At 42.2% G+C, this 26,464-nt stretch overlaps 1 protein-coding gene across 1 annotated transcript; it reads left to right on the top strand.

Moving 5' to 3' along the window:
* The first annotated feature begins 17,822 nt into the window (after positions 1–17,822).
* On the top strand, positions 17,823–22,716 carry CTSL (cathepsin L). The gene is made up of 8 exons (XM_020904882.2): positions 17,823–17,923; positions 18,388–18,523; positions 19,009–19,131; positions 19,224–19,370; positions 19,555–19,779; positions 20,690–20,852; positions 21,758–21,875; positions 22,343–22,716. The coding sequence occupies exons 2-8, from the start codon at positions 18,398–18,400 to the stop codon at positions 22,440–22,442; spliced, it is 1,002 nt and encodes a 333-aa protein (XP_020760541.2). The 5' UTR covers positions 17,823–17,923; positions 18,388–18,397; the 3' UTR covers positions 22,443–22,716.
* The last annotated feature ends 3,748 nt before the right edge of the window (positions 22,717–26,464 follow it).

The following is a 26,464-nucleotide window of genomic DNA, read 5'->3' as shown; positions in this document are numbered from 1 at the left end:
CTGACAATACCGCTGAGTAGTTCCTGCTACTTTGATGCCAGAACTGCCCTGAATTCTGGTTGTTTCAATCCTGATATTTGTTTCTCCAGCCTTGCCATCAACTCTGTGAACACCCCAATTTCTTGCCCCAAATTCACTTTTAAAAAACTAATTCAATAGATTCTGTTGCCAAAATCTTGGCTCCCTATCCACTGATGCCAAATAGAAATATGGAGACAGGGTTTAGAGGAAATAGAAAAGAGTAGCTTTATTATTTTTGCCAGGCCAAAGGGAAACACAGCTGGCTAGCGCCTCAAGAATTGTGTCCCCCTCCTTTGGGAATAGAGAGAGCTTTTATATCCTCATGAAGATCTTGCTTTTTTAAAATTTTTCTTGTGCAAAGTTTCAAAATGACCACAGCTGGCACAGGCAAATCAGCAACCAGGTCTGGTGTCCCTGAAGTTATTGGCCTGTGACCTTCTTTCTGAAATGCAGAATGCTACATGAGAGTGTAGGGGGAGAAGACAGCCAGGTGCAAAGTATAATCTATATGGAATCAAAGAGTAATTAGCCTTGTGAAGCTTTGTGAAGGACAAGTCCAGCTACAAGTGTTTGTCAGCCATAACAGCTAAAGAATAACCAAGATCGGTTAACTCTTGCGGGCCTGTTTGGCTGGTTTATGCCAAAGGCCATTCACTCATTTCTGTTTTCACTGCAACAATCTGGGTAATCTGTCATTTGCTACTCAGAGATCTTACAACCACTTGAGCTACCATTACTCAGGTTTCTAGTCTGTTTCTTATTCTTTATATAGACTAAATTAGAATCCCTCAACTCTGATTTTAGATCATTGGGAAGGGCAGTAAGTACCCAGAGACTCTCTCAAGTAGTGGTTACTATCAAAAGTAAGTGTAGTGAATCTTATAATAACCTATAATGGAAAAGAATCAGAAAAAAATACGTATACAGACATACGTACAACTGAATCATTTTGCTGTACACTTGAAGCTAATAGAACATTATAAACGAACTATCCTAGTTTTTAAAAATTAAGAGAGAAAAAAAGTAAATGCAATGGTATGTCTAAATGATTAACAATATCTAACAAGTACTTAAGTTGTTGGTACCAAGGTAATGATGGTGATGATAGTTTTCTGAATTGTATACTATCTGAATTGACAGTTTTGTAAACAAAAAGAACAGACTGTTACTCATCACTCAGCTATACTCAGTTTTTGTTTGGTTTTGTTTATTTGTTTGTTTTTGGCCGTGCTGGGTTTTTGCTGCTGAGGGCTTTCCTCTAGTTGCAGCAAGCAAGGGCTACCCTCTAGTTGCGGTGCAAGGCCTTCTCATTGCAGTGGCCTCTCTTGTTACAGAGCACGGGCTCTAAGGTGTGCGGGTTTCAGTAGTTGCGGCTCCCAGGTTCTAGAGCACAGGCTCAATAGCTGTGCAGGGGCTTAGTTGCTCCAGAGCATGTGGGATCTTCCCAGGTCAGGGATCAAAACTGTGTCTCCTGCATTAGCAGGCAGACTTTTCATCACTGAACCACAAGAGAAAGTGTTGTCTTAAATCGCAGCAGTTACCTAGTTACGGTGCGCTCTCTGAAGGAAAATCAGGATGGAAAAACAAGATGAAGCAGTCTGCATATTGCATATCTGGCCTCTAAATAGATAAGACGTATACCTAGGGAAGAATTTCATAGATCTCAGATTCTTTCCATACACAGAAAAAGCACTAAGATCATTAACTTGAGGCATCTATTCTGGTAAAAGCAGTAACATGTTATCAAGATGGATGCTAGACAGCCTGACTTTCCCAGTCAAAAAGGTTATCTGAGAGACTGTCTTCTGGGCTAGAGTCTTCAGTGGATTTGTGTATTCATGCTCAGTCGTATCTGACTCTCCGTAACCCCATGGACTGTATCTCGCCAGGCTCCTCTATCCATGGAATTTTCCAGGCAAGATTCTGGAGCGGGTTGCCATGCCCTCCTCCAGGGGATCTTCCCAACCCAGGGCTTGGGAATCTTGGCATCTCCTGCATTGGCAGGAGGATTCTTTACCTCTAGTCTTCAGTAAGGTCCCTGAATAAAACTGAAACTCACTGCTCTTACACCGTTTTTTTCAGTTGACAGTTTGAAGTAACTTGTTCTTGCTCTTCTCATTGCTGATAAAGAGAAATCAAATAGGGGGATTAATTACTAGATGATATACTTGTAATTTTCTGGTCATTTGAATGCAGATAATAATAATGCTAACATAAGTGTTATTGCTTCTCAAGAATTCAAAGGTATTTCCTGCAACTATTTGACTATTAATTTGTGAAGTTCTTTTGTCATATATAGTATAGAAAAAAACTTCACCTGCCCTGGTTGAATTATCACAGATTATTAGTTGGAGGGGAAAGAAAAAAAAACAAAAACAGAGAAAAGTAAATATAAATGTGAATATTTCAACCTCATTTTCTCATTTTTAAAATGACCAGAATGACAGCAGCTTATGAATGGATGTACTTTTCAAATCAGGAAAGCATTAACATCTAAGGCAATTGGAAGTCACAATTTAGTTCTTTTCCCCTTCATGGATCACAGCCTTATAGTGGCAAAGGTGCTCAATGAAGCTATGAGCCATGACGTGTAAGGCCACCCAAGGTAGAAGGGTCATGATGGAGACTTCTGACAAAACATGGTCCACTGGAGAAGGAAATGGCAAACCACTGATAGCTTAGTTGATAAACAACCCGCCTGCAATGCAGGAAACCCTAGTTCGATTCCTGGGTTGGGAAGATTCGCTGGAGAAGGGATAGACTACTCACTCCAATATTCTTGGGCTTCCCTTGTGGCTCAGCTGGTGAAGACTGCCTGCAATGCAGGAGACCTGGATTTGATCCCTAGGTTGGGAAGATCCCTTGGAGAAGGGAACGGCTACCCACTCCAGTATTCTGGCCTGGAAAATTCCAAGGACTGTATAGTCCATGGGGTCACAAAGAGTTGGACATGACTGAGCGACTTTCACTTTCACCAGTATTCTTGCCTTGAGAACCCCATGAACAGTATGGAAAGGCAAAAAGATAAGGCACCGAAGGATGAGCCCCTCAAGTTGGAAGGTGTCTAATATGCTACTGGGAAAGAGCAGAAAATTAGCTCCAGAAAGAATGAAGGGGCTGTGGTCACTCACCTAGAGCCAGACATCCTGGAGTGTGAAGTCAAGTGGGCCTTAGGAAGCATTACTATAAACAAAGCTAATGGAGGTGATGGATTTCTAGCTTAGCTATTTAAAATCCTAAAAGATGATGCTGTCAAAGTGCTGCAGTCAATATGTCAACAAATTTGGAAAACTCAGCAGTGATCTCAAGACTGGAAAATGTCAATTTTCATTCCAATTCCAAAGAAGAGCAATGCCAAACAATGTTCAAACTACCAAACAATTACACTCGTGGATGAATCACAAGCTAGAATCAAAATTGGGAGAAATATAAACAACCTCAGATGCACAGAGGATAACACTCTAATGGCAGAAAGTGAACAGGAACTAAACAGCCTCTTGATGATGGTGAAAGAGGAGAGTGAAAAAGCTGACGTAAAATTCAACATTCAAAAAACTAAAATCACGGCAACTGGTCCCATCATTTCATGGCAAATAGATGGGGAAAAGTGGAAACAGTGACAGATATTATTTTCTTGGACTCCAAAATTGCTGCAGATGGTGACTGCAGCCATGAAATTAAAAGACACTTGCTCCCTAGAAGAAAAGCCATGACAAACCTAGACAGCATATTAAAAAGCAGAGACAACAGTTTGCCAACAGAAGTCTATATAGTCAAATGGTTTTCCAGTATTCATGTACTGGAAAACCATGTCATGTACTGGTTTTCCAGTCAAATGGTTTTTCCAGTAGTCATGTACTGATGTGAGAATTTGACCATAAAGAATTGATGCCAAAGAATTGATGCTTTTGAACTGTAGTGTTGGAGAAGACTCTTGAGTGTCCCTTGGACAGCAAGGAGATCAAACCAGTCAATCCTAAAGGAAATCAGTCCTCTATATTCATTGGAAGGACTGATGCTGAAGCTGGAGCTTCAGTACTTTGGTCACCTGATACAGAACTGACTCATTGGAAAAGACCCTGATGCTGGGAAGATTGAAGGCAGGAGGAGAAGGGGATGGCAGAGGATGAGATGGTTGGATGGCATCACCAACTCAATGGACATGAGTTTGAGCTTTGAGAGTTGGTGATGAACAGAGAAGCGTGGCATGCTACGTCCATGGAGTGGCAAAAAGTCAACACAACTGAGCAACTGAACTGGACTGATGTTTATATAGATACATTCTAAGTAAAAGAATTCAATTTTTAAAAATATAATTTGAATATTATTTTGCACATTGTTTTTATCTATATTTAATAGATTATTCATACAGTTATAAAAATTAATCCATTTACTTTATAACTTCATAATGTAAGTAATAGACACAAAGAAAATATCAATAATATGTGTGATAAGTGCATGTAGTAGAAGCTTGTATTATGACCTATGGGAAAGAAAAAAAAAACCTGCCCTCTAAGAGTGGTAACATATCAGCTGGGTATTAAAGAATAAATACAAGTGTATTAGCTAGAGAAAAGGGGGAAAGAGAGACATCACATAGAAGGAAAAAACATTTTAAAAGTCTTAGAGTTTTAAATCAAGAATTCTTATATAGTTGAAACACTTGAAACTGCTATTTTGAAAGTCAAAAATCATCAAATATCAGCAATCTCATATAGATAAATTAAAAGCCTTTCTGTATATTTGTCTATAGTACAGCCAATTTGTTTTAAAAGGTCTAGATCTTTCGACAGGGGGTTAGGAACAATACCACTGAAGTGTTAATACTTACATGAATTAGTTTATTTGTTTTTATTAGTTGAATCAAACTTCTTGCTTCATCTTTTTGTTTATTCAATTCCCAATTCATGAGGGAGCCAGGTTTTGATAGTAACCTGAACCAAAGGAAACAGCTATATCTCTTACATGAAGAGTCTCCCTTTAGGATCAATATGTTTGAAAGTTTTACTCTACAAAGAAGCCCTTTTGGCTTTGACTGGAAATAGTGAGCAGGCACTGACAGGCAAAATGCTCTGTGTTGCTCTGAGGTATGAAACATTTCTTTTTGGGTGAAGCAATGTTACAGAACTGCTGTACTTGGCTTCTTCCACCAGATGATTCATCAATTTCATGGAGTCATTGGTCAATATCATTATCCTGATCATCACTAATTAATGTTTGCAGAGCACCCACACAGAGATAGATGGGCTCTGTACCTGATGCTTCATAGAATGCAAGGTAGACAAAGAGTACAACTTATAAACTGTTGGAACTGCGCACTTGAATATAAAACACAGCACAAACATACCTGGAAATCCAAGGCTACGCGGTAAGATAAATTCAGTGAAGCTAACCATTGAGCTTCATGGTGGTTGCTTGTATTGCAGCAGAGGATGGAGCAGGTGGTCTTTCCACGGAAAGATGCTGAGAAGGGCTTCCAGTCTCTTTGTGGACTGCAGAGTCAGAAAAATGTTTGGGAGGGCCTTTGTTGACTACTGAGTCAAAATCTTCAGAATCCAGTGGTTAGGACTCCAGGTCAGAGAACTAAGATCCCACAAGCTTCATAGCCAAAACCAGAAGAAAAATTAAAAAAAAAAAAAAGAAATCTCCAGAAACCTTTTACAAGGACCTTCAAATCTAAAGATGGGGAATTTGAAGATATAGGGAAGATTCAGTTGGTTAAGAGCTGGGAATTTCAGAGAGTAACATAAAGAAATTCTGGAACAAAAACACACAAAATCATCATAGGAGGACAGTTATGCACATATTTGCCAGTTAATAGTTTTTAATAAAAGAACTTTCAGGTGTGCATTGGAATTGAACCAAGATTATTTGTTCACCATCATCACCATTCTCATTTTGAATTACTCCATGCTGCTATGTGTCCTCTTCAATGCAATCTTGAACTAGGTAGACACAGAATAAAAAGGAAAACTGAGCAAAATCCACCTGTACCTGACTGAGAAGCACTCCTAAGCTTTCTATGAATTTTAAACAGAGTAACCCAAGTTTATAAGCAGCGTGTGTGCACTTAATGTATGCCTGGTGGGCTGATTGGAAAACAAGATGTATTTTCTCGCAGGTGCCAAGTGCTTGGTGGTTAGGCACTGAGGCTGGTACAGGATAGCTGACTAACGGGGTGCACCTGAGGTGGGGCCCTGCTGATGGCACCCAACAGAGCCTCACCTCTGTGGGCAGTAAGATCTCCCAGGAAGCCAGGCACACACCAGTCCCAGCTCAAGGGATCCAGGCCTTTGGAGCCGAAGAGATGGCAGGCTCTTCCAGCATCACGACATGACAGAGCAGCCTGGGAGAGAGGAGGCATGGGGGTGGCACCCAGGCAGCCTCGGGCTGTAGGGGGGCCGATGGGACCCTGTCTGTCCCAGGAGGTTTCCCACCACCCTTTGTTCCCCAGCCCCGTACACCTGCCCAGACTTCCCTTTTCGCTAAAAGGAAGTGGCCGCTGCAAAGACTACCCATCCCTATGGAGGTTTTCTGAGTCTTTATGGGGGAAACAAGGCAGAACGAGGGCGACAGTCCCTCTTCCACCCCTTGGTTCGTCCCATCGCACAGGACGAAAAGGAGGCTTGCTGCAGGTCAGAGCAAATCCGGGTTTTGGCCAAGCAGGATCTCTGGTCCCAGGACCAGGCGCACAGGCTCAGGAACGGCAAGCAGGGTCTGGAGACAGAAGCGTGCATCAGGGACATCACCCTAGATGGGCGCCAAGGAGCAGGGCAGGAGCAGCGGCTCTGTCCTCCGCTGTCCCCTTCCAGGGCCCCTCAGCCCCGCCCGGGCGGTGTGAGCAGCGGGCCAGCGTGTGCTCCTCTGCGGCGAGCTGGGAAGTGGGAGGGAAGAAGCACCTCCAAGGTGACAGAAGAGAGGATGAAGGTGACATCTATGGCTATCGCTGCTCAAGGAGGCCCTTGGGTGGAAAAAGAAACTCAGGAAGCTTTAGAAAAATAAAGTCAACTTCCATGCTATTCACTGACTTTTAAAAAACGTGCTTCTATAAATTTACAATGAAAGGAGCAAGAAACCAACAGAAAATGGGGAAACTACATCAACAGTCTATTGTAGAACAAAGAACCAATATGAAATGATAATAAAATGCACTAAGAATCAAAGATATGAATCGCAAAAGCATAGTGCTAAGTGAAAGAAGCGAGACATGAGAGAAAGCTTACTGTATGAGTCCATTTATGTGGACTTTAAAAAAGGACAATTTTATTTATTTGTGGCTGTGCTGGGTCTCTTTTGCTGTTTGGACTTTTCTCTAGTTGTGGCAAGTGGGGGCTGCTTTCTAGTTGCGGCGCGACTCACTGCAGTGGCTTCTCTTGCTGCAGAGCAGGGACTCTAGGGCGTGAGGGCCTCAGTAGGTGTGACTGCCCGGCTCTAGGGCACAGGCTCAGTATTTGTGACACAGGGGCTCAATTCCGAACCAGGGATTGAATCCACGTTTCCTGCATTGGCAGGTAGATTCTTTACCACTGAGCCACCAGGGAAGCCCTATATAAACTTCTAATAAAGGCATCCAGGTGGTGCTAGTGGTAAAGAACCTGCCTGCCAATGCAGGAGTTAAGAGACATGGGCTCAATCTCTGCATCAGGAAGATCCCTGGAGGAGGAAATGGCAACGCACTCCAGTATTTTTGCCTGGGAAATCTCAAGGGCAGAGGACCCTGGCAGGCTACAATCCATAACATCGCAGAGTCGGACACAACTGAAGTGACTTAGCATGCACACAAAGGCAAAGTTACAGCGACAGAAAGCAGATCAGTGATTGCCAGGGGCTGGGCTTGGGGGAGAGGCTGTTGTTATCTTTTTGGATTCTTTTCCCTTTTAGGTCATTACAAAATATTGAGTAGAGTTCCGTGTGCTCTACAGTGAGTCCTTGTTGGTTATCTATTTTATATACAGTAGTGCATATATCGGAGAAGGCAATGGCACCCCACTCCAGTACTCTTGCCTGGAAAATCCCATGGATGGAGGAGCCTGGTAGCTGCGGTCCACGGGGTCACAAAGAGTCAGACATGATTAAGTGACTAACTTTCTTTTCTTTTTCTTTCCAAGAAGATATGCAAATTAGGTCACATCCTGCCTATTAAAAGAGCTAGTGTATGAGTTGTGAGGAAATTCACTACAGATGGTATTACACACCGAAATAACTTTTTTTAAGTAAGTAGTGCCATTTCCAGGAATTAATTTTTTAATGTATTTATTTTTTATTGAAGGATGAAATATAGACCAATGGAACAACATAGAAAGCCCAGAAATAAACCCATGCACCTATGAGTACTTTATGTTTGACAAAGGAGGCAAGAATATACAATGGAGCAAAGATAGCCTCTTCAATAAATGCTGCTGAGAAAACTGGACAGCTATATGTAAAAGAATGAAATTAGAACACTTCCTAACACCATACACAAAGATAAACTCAAAATGGAGAGAGAACAGGGAATAATTTTATAATACTATTTATACATATATGCAAAGATATATGTGCAAAGATACTCGGTGCTATGTTACAAAGGAAAAAATTAAAGCCTAATCTGAATGATCATCAGTACATGAAAAGGAGATTAAGGGAATGACAACTGAACAATGCAAGCCTACATGTATTGTCAAGGAAAAATATCCATGGTATAGTATTAGATCTAAAACAGAAGAATTTGTGTTATTGGTGCCATTTATGATCCTAGACGTTTTGGTAATACCTTTGGTGGTAGACAGCGGATGGATTCTGTACCCATTCTGTTAAAATAAACATTTTGCCCTCTGATAAAGAACTTCAAGGTGGTGATGAAACTGTTTTCGTTAAAACCTCAACGGCTGCACCATTCCTCCACTACCTGTCCTCTCTGATTGGAATACTGGCCCTTGTTTGCTCTGTTAATACAGGGGGACCTCCAGAAGGTAATGGTGAGGTCACCAAGGGACATGATAAGGACAGCCTTGGGGCCAATGGTGCAGTCAGACTCCCTGAAGACAGAGACCAGACATCAGGCCACAGTCAGGTGAGCTGGGGCAGAGCCACGAGGGCCCTGTGATTACGGCTGAAACGTCTGAATCAACCAGGCACATCTGAGCTGTAACGAAGAGCACTAGGTCAGAAGGCCTTTTATTTGATGCAGTTCAGGACTTCTCTCTTTCCTGATGAAATCCAGAGAAGAGGAAGTGGCCACACTTTCTAAGCCTCCCTCTACCAGGGGCATGGGGTGGCTACATGAAAACTGCATTACCTGTGGACCCACAAAATGAGAAAGTGCCAAGATTGTTAGGTGAACAGGAGAAGAAAGCAAGCGCAAGTCTATATATTATCCAAAGGGAATATTTGATTCATGTTTACTGCTCCTCCAGCACAGCAAGTTTCGGTGTTTGTTCATCACTGATTCCTCAGCACAGGGCTTAACATAAAAGCGACTTACCTTCTGCAGGTCCCTCTGTGTTAACAGAGGAAATAAGGGCCAATATTCCAATCAGAGAGGACAGGTAGGGGTAGAATGGTGCAGCCTTCGAGGTTTTAAACAAAACACTAGAATGAATTGCAAAACATCACCTCCTGAATCCAGTCACTGTGCAGAAGGTAATGGTGATTTATAATCACTTATAAGTAAATAGTCACTTATCCCAAGGCTCCATCCTTTCATTCCAACCTTTTCATACAGTATCCCCTGGAGGTAGAGAGTGGAGAAGAGATGGATGTAACACCCAGGCCTACAGATCTGGCTAAAGAGCTGGCAGTAAAGGCAAGGCATAGTCATTCATGTCACTCTGGATGCAGCCCTGGCCCCTGAGGCCAAAATGCCTCAAGATCCTTTGTCTCCTGCCTACCACTCAAAATCCTTAAATGAAATTGGAAGCATATTTTAGAATTCCATCACCCTCTTAGAGGATTTAAAATCCTCTCATAGGTTCACGTGAATTCCTGGAGGGGAGACCTTCCTAGGACAAAAATGTGAAAAAAGGGAAGAAATTTGGCAGAGGATCATCCTGAATGGGAAGGATGCCAGCTCCCATGGTTTTGTGGTTATTGAGGGTTGTTTCCCTGAATTAAGTTACAACTCTCTCTACTGCCTTACAGTAGGATTCTAAGTGAATGCTAAAAGCAATAACATGACCAACAGATCATATCTCAGCAGCAACAGAGGTCACTGTAATGTTAGTATGCCTTTGGAATGAATGTCATTCAAGGATATGTCCATTTTAGAGAGAGAAATTCTTAATGTGGCTGCTTGTATCAGTATTCATGTTATCTCATTTAATTTTTTATACCATCTTATGAGGTCATTAGCATAGTCCACATCTTAGATTGGATGAAACCGAAGCTTGAAGAGGATAAGCTATTTGTGCAAAGTTTATGATTGCCGAGGATGAGACAGGAATTATCTACATTTCAAAGCCAGTGCAATTGGGTGGTAAAACCATGAAGTCAAGGAATATAAAAATTGTTGTTTCTGTTGGTTTGTCTTTTTTCCATGACTGTTTTAATGCAGACATGGCAGTAACAGAAAAGTTTTTAAACAGAAACCTTGGGATGTTCTGTAATTTTGGTTATCGAAGTTTACTATTTCCAGTCAAACATGATTATTTATCAGTGCTTTCTTCCACCTCAATCAAAATGATAAACAACAAGAAGAGAAAGTATAAGTGATTTTCACTGCTTCTTCAATCCAAAAGGGAAACCAAAAAATAGAACAGAAATAACAGTTCAAGCAAGTCCCGACATTGGCCTTTTCATCTACTGGGCAAATGATCAAACTATACATTCTGAGGTGACAACTCCCCATTGTGTTTGCAGGAAGTTTCACTGACTGGGGAATTCAGTGCCTAGATCTGCAGAATGCTCAATAAGGGTCAAAGCCAAATGATTTTACTGTGCTGGTACACTTGTAAGTCACTAGATGAACCATTTGGTTAAAATGAGTCTTACCTCCATGCTCATCTTTACCATTTTCCCATGAACTGTTTCCTTCTCCTGGGTACCACTGAAGGGCTCTATCGGGAGAAGGGCAGACAATTCAAGTCAATCCCAGTAGATGACAGCAACATTAAGAGACACCATAAAATGTCCAATGATTTCAATCAATTCCTCTCTCTTGCTTTTTTAAAAATTGAGATATAATTCACATATCAGAAAATTCATGATATGAAAGTGGACAATTCAGTAGCTTTTAGTATTTTCACAGCAAGTACAATGGTGGCTGCTGGTGGTTGGGGGAATAGAGGAATGGGGAGTTATTATTTAGTGGGACAAAGATTCAATTTTATAAGTGGAAAAGAATTCCAGAGATAGATGGTGGCCATGGGTACACAAAACGTGAATGTACTTATTATCACTGAACTGTATACTTAAAATGGTTAAAGTGGTAAATTTTATGTTATGGCTATTTTAACCACAATTTTTAAAAACAACACTATCAAGAGAGTGAAAATCCAAACAACAGAATGGGAAAAATATTTGCAAACCACATAGCTCATAAATGTATAATATCCAAAGTATATAAAGAACACTTACAACTCAACAACAAAAGGATAAATAACCCAATTTAAAAATGGGTAAATGATTTGAATAGACCTTTCTCCAAAGAATATATAAACACAGCCAACAAGCACATGAAAAGATATTCAACACCATCATTCATTAGGGAAATGCAAATCAAAACCACAAGCTAGCACGTCTACCTACAAGCCTGGATATCATTTCAAAATGGACAAATGAGATGTCTTGGGGTGTGGAGAAATCAAAACCTTCATATGATGCAGGTAGGAAAATAAGATGATGTAGCCACTGTGAAAAATAGTCTGGAATTTCCTCAGAAAGTTACACATGCCAGTTCCTATGCATATACCCAAGAGAAATAGAAACACATCTTCATGAAAAAACCTGTACACAAATGTTTTTAGCGACATTACTCATAATAGCTAAAAAAGTGAAAAAAACACAAACGCCATCAACTGATGAATACATTTTTAAAATATGGTATATTCATACATTAAACTATTACTCAGCCACAAAGAGGAGTGAAATACTGATATGTGCTATAGTATGCAAAAAACCTGAAGACCTTATGCTAAATGAAAGAAGCCAGGTACAAAAGGTAACATATTTCATGATTCCATTTCCGTGACATGTCTGAAACAGACAAATCTCCATAATATGGAGATTATGGGAACTGGGGTTGGAGGGAATTGGGACTAACTGAGAAGGACTGATGCTGAAGCTGAACCTCCAATACTTTGGCCACCTGATGTGAAGAACTGACTCACTGGAAAAGACCCTGAGGCTGGGAAAGATTGAAAGCAGGAGGAGAAGGGAACGACAGAGGATGAGATGGTTGGGTGGTATCACTGACTCGATGGACATGAGTTTGAGCAAGCTTCAGGAACTGGTGATGGACAGGGAAGCCAAGGCATGCTATACTTAAACTAACAAGTACATGGCTTCTTTTTGGAGTACTGTGAATGTTCTGGGCTTTTCAGGTGGTGCTAGTGGTAAAGAACCCACCTGCCAACGCAGGTTAGATGTAAGAGATGCAGGTTCAAACCCTGGGTTGGGAAGATCCCTTGGAGGAGGCCATGGCAACCCACTCCAGTATTCTTGCCTGGAGAATCCCATGGACAGTGGAGCCTGGCAGGCTGCAGTCCATAGGGTGGCACAGAGTCGGACACAATTAAAGCGACTTAGCACAGCACAGCAATGGTTGCATAACACAGTGAATATACTAAAACCCACATAATATTCACTTTAAAATGGTGGGTTATATGTTAAAAGAATGCTATATATTAAAAAAGAAATGAAACATAAGTAAAGATCAATTTCTGTATCATTAAGGTAAGTAGTTGAGACAGAGAAAAATCTTTGTGCTGTTGAGAGAGCTTGCCTATATACGTGCCTTTGGCTTTGTTCCACAGGAAGAGCATCTCCACCTGTGAATACTACTCCTAGAAATGAAAATATGATTAGAAAAGATTCCTGCCATGATAATGATGATTCTGTTAGGTAGTTATAAGAAGGAAAAAGAGTCCAAAATGGCGGTGGCTAAAAGACTTGGAAGGGGAAAGCCTGCGAAAATAGAACAAAGGAAGGTCCTAGGACTGGAGTGAGAACCTCAGGTAAAACAAACAATGCTCCTGCCTAGGCCCAATTTACATAAGACAGGCCCAGGGACAGAGATACACATAAAAAGAGACGCCAAAGCCCTCTTCCCTCTTCTGTCTCTCTCTCTCCCACACGATGGGGCGATCTTCTCTTCGCGTCTTTGGATCGACATGCCCTCAAGCCTCAAAGATGGATTTTCCTGCTATTATCTAAATAAATAAGAGCTGTAACACTGAGCTGTAACACTGGTTTATTTAAGAGCTATAACATGGTCTGTTCTCCGAGAGCTGTGACCCGCCAAGGGGCTTTAATGTCCGTCACTCCAAATTTTTGTTGTGACAAGACAAAGAACCGAGGAGCATACACTCGCGTGACAATTCTAATAGCCAAACAACACAAGAACCAGGCAATGTTCTGAGCTTCTGACAAATGCTCCTTCATTGACTTCCCAACAACCCTGTGACTGTGATTCTCCAAACTGAAGGTGCATCAGAACCACCTGGGGTCAGACTGCAGACCTCTATCCGCTAGTGTCTGAGTCACTGGATCTAGCATGGGGTTCCAGAATTTGCTCTTCTAGTAAGTTCCCAAGTAATGTAGATATTTCGGGTAAGGGGACCCATGTGGCGAATGACTGCCCCAAGGGATGGGTGCTACTGCATGCCCCATTTTACAGACGGAGATGGTCACGGCAGTGGGGTATACAAAATCAAGGATGGTGCCAGATTCCTCTCTAGAGTGAGGAAATAAATGTGCTTCAGGCGGGCAGAGCTTAAAAAAGGAAGCTGAACTTCAGAGACTTTGCTTTTGTCCCGCACCCGCAGCCCCCATCAGTCACTCGGTAAATTGGACTCTGGTTGCCAGAGAGCATGAGGAAAATGTGAGATAAGGATCCACAGCTCCCCAGGGCCAGGCTCTGGAATTTAGCGCTGATGCTGGCTTACCTGGTGTCATGTGAAAGGAGGAAAAGACAGGTAAGCCACACAGAAGGCATGCTGCCTGAAATGGGCTGGACCTCTTCCCACCCCAGTCAGCTTCCAGGAGGGTGTTTTGCCTTGAACAGGCTACACCTGAGAAAACTGTTACAATTTTATGCTCAAGCTACACCAAGCAAAGGACAGTGAGCACAAGGGCAGAGCTTAACTAATTCTTGTTGACTGATTTAATGAATTGGCTCACTGTTTAATCCTACAGGAAAAGCAATGTTAGAGTAGTTCAGAAAAGTAACTTGTTTCATAAATGGCTTCATACGAATATCAACAGCCTGTGATTATAAACAGTTCTTGTCCATAAAATTATAAGTGATAATAAATTGTTGTTGTTGCTGTTGTTTAGTCGCTAAGTCACATCCGACTCTTTTGCGACCCCATGGACTATAGCCCGCCAGGCTCCTCTGTCCATGGGATTTCCCAGGCAAGTATACTGGATGGGTTGCCATTTCCTTCTCCAGGGGATCTTTCCAGCTCAGGCACTGAACCTGCATCTCCTGTATCGGCAGGTGGATTCTTTACCACTGAGCCACCAGGGAAACCCAAGTGATAATAAACTACTTTACAAATGGACAGTTGCCTGGATAATGTTTCTTAAGAGTAATTCTTGGCTCATTAAATTTAATCAACTTGGAGTGGGTTGTTATATTGGGGATAGTTGTTAAGTGGCCTCAGGGTTTTGAACACTACCATACAAGATTTTTTCATCGCCCTAGGATTTAAAACTTTCAGACACAGGGTAAAGAATCATATCCTGTTTCCCCAGCAAGCAAAAGAAATCTAGACAGATGCACACAAAAATATGTTCTCAGAGATACTGCATTTTAAGTAGGAATCTACCAACTGCATTTTATCAAAGGCAGAGCAAAGGATTGATCACTTAGCTAAAATATGACTATTTTAATAATTAGCACTTCTCTAAGTCCATCTAGTTAAGGCTATGGTTTTTCCAGTAGTTATGTATGGATGTGAGAGTTGGACTATAAAGAGGGCTGAGTGCAAAAGAATTGATGCTTTTGAACTGTGGTGTTGGAGAAGACTCTTGAGAGTCCCTTGGACAGCAAGAAGATCCAACAAGTCCATCCTAAAGGAGATCAGTCCTGGGTGTTCATTGGAAGGACTGATGCTGAAGCTGAAACTCCAATACTTTGGGCCACCTGATGTGAAGAACTGACTCATTTGAAAAGACCCTGATGCTGGGAAAGATTGAAGGCGGGAGGAGAAGGGGACGACAGAGGATGAGATGGTCAGATGGCATCACCGACTCAATGGACATGAGTTTGGGTAAACTCCGGGAGTTGGTGTTGGACAGGGAGGCCTGGCATGCTGCAGCTCATGGAGTCGCAAAGAGTTGGACACGACTGAGCGACTGAACTGAACTGAAGTTATTTGGCAAAGAAATGGCAGAGAAGAGCAGGAATAAGAACAAAATGGCTAGCACCTTTCTGTAAAACATTACTTAACAGATTTTGTATAAATAGATGTTACAGTTTCTTGCTTAAATGACCTTCTCCCATATTTCTCTGGCATTTAGATATTTCTTAGCCTAATTTTAGATTTGGGGCACATTTGGAATTTTTAAAGTCCAGCTTTCTCCAGGGCATTTATATCACATTCCAAGAAACAAAGGAGCTGCCATTCCTTGGAGCAGCCTCCAGGCAGGCTAGGCAGGCAGTCTTTAGGCTGCCCCAGGTATAGGCATCATGCAGTGGTAGGGTTTTTCCACTCTGTGACCCAAGGGCAAATGTAAAACCCATATATTAGAAGATGCACTTAGATTTCTTAAATGAATGACTGTTGAACTCCATGGTATATTTTTAAAAAATTTTAACCTCCGGTCATTTCCAATACTTTGTAACCACCTTTGGCCTCTAGCTATGTCTGAGAGAGGAAAGCTTCTATTTCCTCAAAGATCTTAAAACTTTAAAAGAATTGATTTTTCTAAATTGTATGGGGTTGCCAGGACCATTCAATAGGGAGAGGATAGTCTTAAACAAATAATGCTGAGAAAGTCAGGTATCCACATGCAAAAGAATGAAATTGGATCCTTAACTATACCATATGCAAAAGTTAACACAAAATGGATAAAGACCCAAACATAAGAACTAAAACTACAAAACTTTAGACGAAAACACAAGTAAACAGTCTCACGATACTGGGCTTAGTAATAATTTTTTTTGATATGATACCAAAGGAATAAGCAACCAAAGAAAAAATAGGTAAACTGGATTTCATAAAAATTTAAAACTTTGGTGCACCAAAGGACAGTACTGATTTTATGAAAAGGCAACTCACAGAATTTAAGAAAATATTTGCAAATCACAATCAGATTGGAACCTGTGCAACGCTGGTAAAATGATGCAGACACAGTGGAAAACAGAGAAAAAAATTAAACATAGAATTACCATATCCAGCAATTCCACTTCTGGGTAGATCCCCTAAAAAACTGAAAACAGAAACATGAACATTTGTACAACAACATTGACAGTAGCATCATTTAACATAGTCAAATCTGGAAATAACCCATATAGTCATCTGGGGATGCCTGGAGAAACAAAACATTTGTCCAAGGGTATTTTAGTCACCTTCAGAAAAAAGAGAAATTCTGACACACACTACAACATGAATAAACCTCTAAGACATTATTTTAAGTGAAATAAGCGTAAGATGACAAATATTACATGATTCCATAGTGGTTGCCAAAGGCTTCTGGGGTGAGGGCTGGGCAGCAGGCAGGGAGAAATGCAGTGTTATTGTTTCATGGTACAGAGTTTCTGTTTCGGAAGATGAAAATGTTCCAAAGATGGGTGATGGTTATGGTTGCACAACAATGTGAATGTACTTAATGCCACAGAACTGTACACTTAAATAAACATTTTTATGTTATGTACATATCAATGTATTAAAATTACATGTCTGATTGTGCTTCTAAAATGCTTATCAATTTAATCTTAAGTACAAATTAGTTTAGAAGTCCAGTGAAGAAGTCCAGAAAAAAAGTAATGTGGGACCGGACGTGAGGTTAATGATCATTTGTTTCTAAAAGGGATTTTCTATAATGAATATGTTTTTATGTAGTAAAGGACAAACATGCAAAAAGTTTGACTTGTGTTCCCTAAGTTCTTAGTTATGTAAATTTGTATTTAACATATAAACCTATTTTCCTCCATTTAAAACGTTTCGCTGTCACTTAAATCCTGACAGTCAATGTAAATTAAAGTAGAAATCACTGAAGTAAAAGTCACAGTTCTTAAATCTCCAGAAAAGTACCTTTTCTTAAATCTTAAATTTCTTTCCTTAAATCTTAAATTTCTTAAATCTCGAGAAAAGGACCTAGATACTAAGGAAGAAGAGCGGGAAAGTAAAACCAGTTTTTACCTGCCATTTTTCCTTTTTTCTTAATTAAACTAAAATTTTCTGTAAACAACTCGTTTCTGTTGGTTTTGAGGAAAACTTGAGAGACAAGAAGAACCCCTAAATGGGGAAGACAGGAGAAGGGTATTACAAAATACCACCTCTTCTCTGGAAGAGAGAAGTGGGGTCCACTGAGGCTGGCATCTGGACAATTTGGGACCACCCTTGTCACGCGCCGGGAGTCCCAGCACAGGCCCCGCCTATATGAAGCTCAGCCAATCGCGGGGCGTGCTAGCGGGGGCGGGGCCTGCCGAGCGCGGTCTCGGAGCCTTAAATAGGAGGTCTTGGTGCCCACAACCCGACTTCAGACGCCCCAGGATCTGGAGTCACCGGCTGAGTCTGTGCGGCAGACCTCGCCACAGGTGAGAGCCACGGGCTGGGACATGGCGCGGTGGGGTCACCCCGGCTAGCAGCGCGACTGCAGCCTTGGGAGTTGAGGGCTTGAGGAGGGCTTCCAGGAGGCGCCGGTCTGACACGGCAGCATGACCCCCGCTAGCTGGACTGCAGAACGTTTGTCGGCACCGCGTCTACATACTCTGTCAGCGGAGGGATTTCGCTGGGTCCGCCCCGGGCTGGGCCCGCCTGCAGCGCGGAGGATGGCTCGTCCTGGCCGCTGTTTGAGTCCAGAAGAGCCTGACCCTGTCCCGCGCGGAAACTGGGTCTCAGAGCTCTTTTTCTCCACCCACATCCATAGACTTCCCCTACTGTCCTTGTATAAATATTTGGGGATATAAGTGTTTTTACTCCAGCATAGTGGCTCCGAAAAAAAAGATGGACTTTTAGAAAGATTGGTTTAATCAGATACTCATTTCTTCTCCCTTCCTAGGTTTTTGAACATGAATCCTTCACTCTTCCTGACAGCCCTTTGCTTGGGAATAGCTTCAGCTGCTCCAGAATTTGACCACAGTATAAATACACAATGGAAATTGTGGAAGGCAGAACACAGTAGACTGTATGACTTGGTTGGTAACATCTGAAACTGTCCATCTGAAACTCTGCAGAGAATGGTCCATGCTGTTGGGAGTTTATAGCAGATAGTAGTCTCTTGAGGCTGGCTCCTATCAGGGCAGTAACTTCATGGCACCTGTCACTGAATACACTATGGGCATCTGCCCTGTCATGTGTCAAGAGTATAGAGCCATCTCTGGCCATGGTCTCCCTTCCTCTTTATATACAATCCACTTGGTGACGGTGTGTGCTGTTGCTTCTGTCGTGTCCAACTCTGTGACCAGGCTTCTCTGTCCATGGGATTCTCCAGGCAAGAACACTGGAGTGGGGTGCCATACCCTCCTCCAGGGGACCTTCCCAATGCAGGGATTGAATCTGTGTTTCTTGCATCTCCTGCCTTAGCACGGGAGTTCTTTACCACTTAACACCACCTGGTGAAGCCCTTGGTGAGTTGGTTTTAAATAGAAAAAAGGAGTATAGGTTACCTGTTTGCCTCTAGAATGAAGAAGGATGGAGAAAAACGGTGTGGAAGAAGAATATGAAAATGATTGAACTGCATAATCAGGAATACAGCCAAGGGAAATATAGCTTCAGCATGGCGATGAATGCCTTTGGTGACATGGTGAGTGTGGCATGAATTTTTTGTGCCTTCTCCTTAACAGTTTAGCAAAATAACCTTTTGCTTTTCAACATTCTATTTCCTTTTCCTTGAAGACCAGTGAAGAATTCAGGCAGATGATGAATGGCTTTCAAAGGCAGAAGAACAAGAAGGGGAAAGTGTTGCAAGAAACTATCTTTGCTTCGATTCCCCCGTCCGTGGATTGGAGAGAGAAAGGCTATGTAACTCCTGTGAAGAATCAGGTATGATGGTATTCAGCAGATCTCTCTCCAAGAGTAAAGCCGAATAGGAGTTGCCATCCTTGCTCTGATACACTGTGCAACAACATGCAATTCACTAGGTTTTAAAAGCATTTCCAAATATATGGGCTACTGTCAAAGTCTTGTTATTTGTTTTGTAAATTATGCTTTTAAATTTTGTTTTCAGGGTAAGTGTGGTTCTTGTTGGGCTTTTAGTGCCACGGGTGCCCTTGAAGGACAGATGTTCCGAAAAACTGGCAAACTTGTTTCACTGAGTGAGCAGAACCTGGTGGACTGCTCTCAGCCTGAAGGTAATCACGGTTGTCAAGGGGGCCTCACAGATAATGCCTTCCAGTATGTTTTGGACGTTGGAGGCCTGGACTCAGAGGAATCCTACCCATACACTGGATTGGTAAGAGGAGCTCCTTGTTATCAAAGTTGAACAAAGGGGAAAACAGATATCATGTTTAGAATCCACATTTTAGATTGTAGAATCTTTATCTGCAGACTGTCAGAACTGTCATTAAAATAGTTAGCTTTGCACAGTTCTCTGTTTAGCTACTTACCATGTGTTCATGCTGTCGCTTCAATCATATCCAACTCTGTGCAACCTTCTGGACTGTAGCCCACCAGGCTTCTCTGTCCATGGAATTCTCCAGGCAAGATTACTGAAGTGGGTTGCCATGTCCTCCTCCAGAGGATCTTCCTGACCCAGGGATCAAACCCGCATCTTTTATGTCACCTGTATTGGCAGTCAGGTTCTTTACCACTAGTGCCACTTGGGAACCTTAGAGAGTTACCATAAAGCTGTTAATATTTCTATGGTATGTGGAAATAATACATTTGTGTTGTTGTTTAGTCACTCAGTTGTATCTGACTCTTTTGCAACCCCATATACTGTAGCCTGCCGGGCTCCTTTGTCTGTGGGATTTACTGGGCAAGATTACTGGAGTGGGTTGCCATTTCCTCCTCCAGGGGATCTTCCCGACCCAGGGATCAAACCCCCGTCTCCATGTCTCCTGCCTTGTAGGAGTAAAGGTGGATTATTTACTGCTGAGGCACCGGGGAAATATACATGTCATCCTCTATAAGTACAAATTTCTCCTGAGTAAAAGTTTCTTATGGGCATGTAGATTGAGAGAGTCTGATTGAATAGACACAAGCTAATTTTTCCATTTCAAAACAGCCAATAGCATTTCATTTCCTGGGATGCTGTGTAACAAACTTGACTTGGAAATCATTAAGCTGCAGATTGTCTTGAACTCATGTACCCCAGGAGGAGGATGGTATTAATCAAGTCTCTTCCCCATTACCTTTGAAAGGTTGGCACCTGCCATTACAATCCCAACAATTCTGCTGCTAATGAAACTGGTTTCGTGGACCTCCCTAAGCAGGAGAAGGCTCTTATGAAGGCAGTGGCAACTTTGGGCCCCATCTCTGCTGCTATAGATGCAGGCAATCCATCTTTCCAGTTCTATAAATCAGGTAAGTATTTGTCTATGTTGAAATTTAGGCAGAAAAATTGGAAAATCACCATGACAGACAGCAAAACTGACTCTTTGGTATGTAGAATTCAATGTAAAATTTGAAGGTGTATAGATTTAATATAGTTGTTAATATTAGTATTTGTGCCTGATGTGTCCATCTGACACTACTTGAACCATATCCCCATGATTTTAAGCATATATTCATATATATATATAATGTATTCATAAATATATTTAAATGGCTACTTAATTTGATTAATATAGCTTAGTTCACTTTTTTCCACTTGTGTGTGCTCAGTTGTGTCCATAACTCTTTGTAGCCCCATGGACTGCAGTCCACCAGGCTTCTTTGCCTGTAGAATTTTCCAGGCAAGAATGCTGGAGTGGGTTGCCATTTCCTCCTCAAGGGGATCTTCCCAAGCCAGGGATTGAACCCAGGTCTCGTGAGTCTCCTGCATTGGCAGGCGGATTCTTTACCACTAGCACCACCTGGAAAGCCCTATTTATGACTGTAGCCACCCAGGGTTTCAACTGTTAGACCTTTGAAATTTTCCAAAGAATTTTGCTACTATAATTAAAACTAGAAAGAATTTGGCTGAGGTAATTTTGTGTTGTGTGCTATTTCCCTAGACTGAATGTCCTGAAAGTAAAATGATAAGATTTTAGGGAGTGTTCTTTTATGTCTCTTGACATGCTGTTTACAAAAGAGAGTATGCTGTTTGTATATCTGCTAGTGTTAGATGAGGGCCTGGATCCCTGGCCTAGAATGAAAAAAAAAATCTTGTTTTTAAATCTTATCTAGATTTATATCATTTAGCTAAATTTTGAGATGTCTCCTTACCCTAATTAATAGAGTAGGTCACTTGGAGGTCTTCACCCCAACATTGTATTTTATTTTCCCAGGCATTTATTATGAGCCAAAATGCAGCAGTGAATCCGTGGATCATGCTGTTCTGGTAGTTGGCTATGGCTTTGAAGGAGCACACTCAGATGACAATAAATATTGGCTTGTCAAAAACAGGTATAACATGTCCCAAATACTTATATTTGAGGATGAAAGGGGGAGTCCTTTTTGGAATCAGCATTTGAATTCAGGTCCTCCAATCCTTAAGTACACTTCTGAAGTCTTATGCCACTTAGGGTGATCACAGACATATTAATGTTTGATTATAACATTAAGATACTGTCTGAAGTTGCCTAAGGTATGATGTAGTTTTGGTATCATCTCATTTCTAAATCCAAACATTTTTTTAATTCTAAAACACATCTGGCCCCAAGAGTTTCTTTTTCACATCTCTAATTTCATAGTTCTGTGAAAGGTTTGGGGATAGAAGTTATTTGTACATTTAGAACTCAACCATGAACAGGAACAACTGCATTTCTTGCTTCTTTCTGAATCTGTCTTGACTTCTGGTGCACTGTTTAAGTATTAATAAATATAAATGTGTTTGATTCTTTGTATAAAATGAAAACCTTCTCTTCTTTCAGCTGGGGTGAACATTGGGGCATGAATGGCTACATAATGATGGCCAAAGACCGGGACAACCACTGTGGAATCGCCACCATGGCCAGTTATCCTTCTGTCTAAATCTCAAAGGCTGGATTAAGAACAATATCCAGAGGAAGGATATTCTCTTAAAACAGACCAGACTTTATTGTGTGGGAATGAAAGAATTGAATCATTGAAAATCCAAGTTGTGATCTGAATTTTATCACCTCTTTACTCTGGTGAAATGTTACCACTTCTTTCACTACTGTTGTAAATATGTTTGTATGATCAACTTGCCGAATGAATTTTGAACTTTCATGTTTTAAAAGGATGTATAAAGTTTTACCTTTTAAAATAAAACTTTATTTCAGAATAGAGGTGGTGCTTCTTTCTGTTTTTAATACATTAAATTTTTGTAGAGTAAAAAACATAATTGGGCTCTTAAGACATAACTGATTATTTGTTGTTGTTTTAGTTGCTAAGCCATGTCTGACTCTCTTGTGACCCCCGTGGACTATAGCCCACAAGGCTCCACTGTCCATGGAATTCCCCAGGCAAGAATACCAGAGTGGGTTGCTATTTCCTTTTCCAGGGGATCTTCCCAACCCAGGGATCAAACCCACGTCTTCTGCATTGCAGGTGGGTTCTTTACCTCTGAGCCACCAGGGAAGCCCCTAACTGAATGTGCCAGTGGTCTATTAGGAGAATGGCTGTGTGGCCTTCTGGTTCTTATAGTTACAAATATGCAGATCTTATGTTAGTTGCCCATTGACTGTGTCTGACATCCCTTGAATAGAGCAAAATTTGACAATCTAAAGGACAAGGGTAAGTTGTCTTGCACAAGAGTTGTTAAAAAATCAAAACAAAGCTAGCTTGGATTCTCTTTTGAGCCTCCTAGGTTACTGAATGTGTCTCACACTCCGGCCACCTATTTATCCCCCAGACACTGTTGTGGCTCTCCTAGGAGCCTCGAGGCTCACTTGCTGTGACCACCACCAGCTGGGACCACGGGCTCATCACTTCCAGGAAGGAAGCCACATGGGGCCTCTTACCTACAAAATCCCGAGGGGATGTTTGTCTATTACCACCTCCAGAATGAAGTCAGGAGGTGTTCCAGGTGGACCATGGGCCTCAGGACCCCACCAAAGGGTGAATGAGTAACACCAGGATCTTCCCCTTCACCTGGCTTGGCCGATTCTGGGACACATGACCACCGGATCCTTGGGGCGGGGAACGCGGTAATGGGGTAGGGTGGGGGCGGGGAGGGGGGGAGGGGGTGGAGTCCCAAGTGGCGCAAGAGGATGCAGAGGGGGCATGGAAGGGGCGGCTCAGAAAGACACCCACGACGAGTCATCTTTCTGATGACTCAGAAAGCCCAGCAGAACAGGGAGCTGGGGGACAGATGTGGGCAGCCCACTGGGGCCCACGTGAGCTGGGAGTGGTACCGACGGCTTTGCGAAGGTTGCCAGCAGGGCGGAGACAAGTGGTGCTACAGTGGGGTCCTCTGAGACCAGGCGGGAAGGGGATGAAGAACTGAGGAACTAGGGAGAAGGGAGGGAGGAATAAGGAAGGGGGAGGGGCAGGGGGAAGCAGGGCATGGTCTGCTGCGCAGGCGTGCTAGGGCACTGCCCTGGGGAAAGATGGTAAATTGTTTTCATAAGGAAATAATTCACATTTTAGAAAAGTGAACGCACACGCATATGATTTCCAATCGAGAAAAGGGCCTTAGAGATCATGATCGTTTGACCCACGATGTTATAGGATATAACTCTGAAAATCAATGTCCCAGAGTCTGTTTCTGGTGCAACTTGCTGGACTTCTAGTGAAGACAACGTGGCTACTTTGCAACAGACCCAAAGCGTTGCCAAGAATGTTTGTCTTCACATCCATTAGCAATGAAGGACAAGCACCCACTTTTGAGACTGGGCTTCAAAAGTAGTCTGGTGGCCTCAGAGGTGGACAATAGGCGAATATCAGAAGTGATTGTCTGAAGCCTAATTTACACCTAGGTCCCTAATTCCTGAATTTGATTTTAAAAAGAAAAACTCCCTACATTCTGCAGGCTAAGGAAACACATAGTACTTACTGTCTTTGGGTTTAAAATTCTCATATTCCTACTCAGGGAAATAAAAAGCACGTGGAAGCATTCAGTTAATAGAATGCTGTAATTCCTTATGACGACATGAAGTGGAGCACAATTAGGGTCAGCCCACAAAACTTCCAGCAGCCTCTGGTCAAGTCTGTCTGCAATGGACTGTGTGTCATGCTGGAGCCTCAGTGCGGCCACAGCTGCTTATATTTCCAACTTCCTGACCCAAGATGACAGATGTGTTTGGAGTAAAAGTCTGTGTGTTTTGAGATAGCACAACCCAGTGTAGCCACGGGAAAATTTGGGAGGTTCCCAATCAGCCCCTTTCACTGGTTGGGACCAGATTGAGACACCAGATGGTAGCATCTTCAGTGTCCTGGTGATGCTGTGGAAGAGATATTCCCAACCCTGAGGAGGAGATGGTGCTATTCGAGGGAGCTGGTTGAAACATCAGAAGGGAGAGAAACCTGATGTGGACCCAGAGGATCCAGTCAATGTTATTGTTGTTGTGTTGTTTAGAGACTAAGTCATGTCCAACTCTTGCAACCCCCTGGACTTTAGCCCACCAGCCTGTTCTGTTCATGGAATTCTCCAGACAAGAATACTGGAGTGGGTTGCCATTTCCTTCTCCAGGGGATCTTCCCAACCCAGGGATCAAACCTGGGTCTCCTGCAATTCAGGCAGATTCTTGGTACACCAGGGATGCCTCGGTCAATCAATAATAATACAGGATAAAAGGGTGGGTGTTTGAGCATAGAATTCCCAGGTCAGAATCCTTAGAAAAGAGAAATGACATTTAGAGAAAGTGGGAAGTGATCAGATTAAGCTGCGGGAGATGGGGCTTTTTACGTTTTTAGGACACACACAGGTTTTTAGGACACAGGGGAACCAGTGGGGCATGCAGTGAAAAGACTATTCTGATTATTTGTTACTGTAAAAACAAACTATAAGGAAACATAGCAGTTTGGAAAAAAAAAACCCTATCTTTCCAATTTCCTGACTGAGCTTAACTACACCGTTTTCCATTGGAAATCTTTCATGCATGCGGGGATCACTAGCAGTTCTGGCAGGCTGACATCCAAGCAGGCTCACTCACATGGCCGTCCTAGATGCCGTTGCAGTCTGGGCATTCAGCCCTGGCTGCCAACCTGAGTACCTACATGGACCTCCCCATGACTTGAACTCCCATGGCATGAAGGCTGGCTCGGAGAGGAACATCCCGAGAGAACAGGCCTGAATGCCTAACGAAGAACTGCAAGGCTTCTCTCGACCTGATCTTAGTCCCAAGTGCTACCTCTGCTGCTTTACTGTATTCAGAACATATTGCCCAGGTTCCAGGGGAAGGGGTTGGCAGTCCGCCTCCTGGTGGGGCAAGGCAAGGTCACTTAGTAGAAGAGCATGTGGGATGGAAGATGTGGTTGTGGCCATCTTTGGAAAATGCAATCTGCCACCTTCAGTCTCTGAAAGTCCACTGGAGAGGACTCCTTAGTATCTGTCACCTTGCTTCACTATGACAGGCTAGTTCATACTGCTTTCATGTAATCTTGGAAGTACAGCCCAAGACTCTAAGAAAATGCCTAGCTGCTGATATGAATGAAAATGTGAAGACCTCTCAGATGTCAAATGATTAAACAGATATTAGAATCTTCTGGAACTTTCAAAGACATTTATATTTATGTAAACTGTGAAAAGTTTGGAAAAGTATCTGTCGTAAAAGCTTTTGAAAATAAGCCAATTGACATAAATCAAATAAAGCTGAAAACAAATTTTGATTTTAGACAAATGTTGCCATATCAGTAAACCAAGGATGTTGCAGCCATCAACCCCTCAGCCACTAAAAGCTGCCACCAACTGTCAACCTGAGGGGATTTAGGATGGAGAAAAACAGGATACCAGACCTAGATAATTAAGGTGCAAATCAAAGAAATGATTACAGTGAATCCAGATTCTGGCATCTCCCTAAACATAGAAAAGCACTAAAGTAATTAACTGACTTCCCTCATGACTCAGAGGGTAAAGAATCTGCCCAAAA

Source organism: Odocoileus virginianus, chromosome 31 (assembly GCF_023699985.2).
Source record: "Odocoileus virginianus isolate 20LAN1187 ecotype Illinois chromosome 31, Ovbor_1.2, whole genome shotgun sequence".
NCBI lineage: Eukaryota > Metazoa > Chordata > Mammalia > Artiodactyla > Cervidae > Odocoileus > Odocoileus virginianus.
This window is presented reverse-complemented; position numbering and strand designations above follow the sequence as displayed.

Bases quoted from the DNA above. Each gene is read 5' to 3' on its own strand.
- CTSL (XM_020904882.2), top strand. From the start codon at position 18,398: ATGAATCCTTCACTCTTCCTGACAGCCCTTTGCTTGGGAATAGCTTCA. The intron at 19,132-19,223 runs GTGAGTGTGGCA...TTTTCCTTGAAG, and splicing joins TGAATGCCTTTGGTGACATG to ACCAGTGAAGAATTCAGGCA. The intron at 20,853-21,757 runs GTAAGTATTTGT...TTATTTTCCCAG, and splicing joins TTTCCAGTTCTATAAATCAG to GCATTTATTATGAGCCAAAA.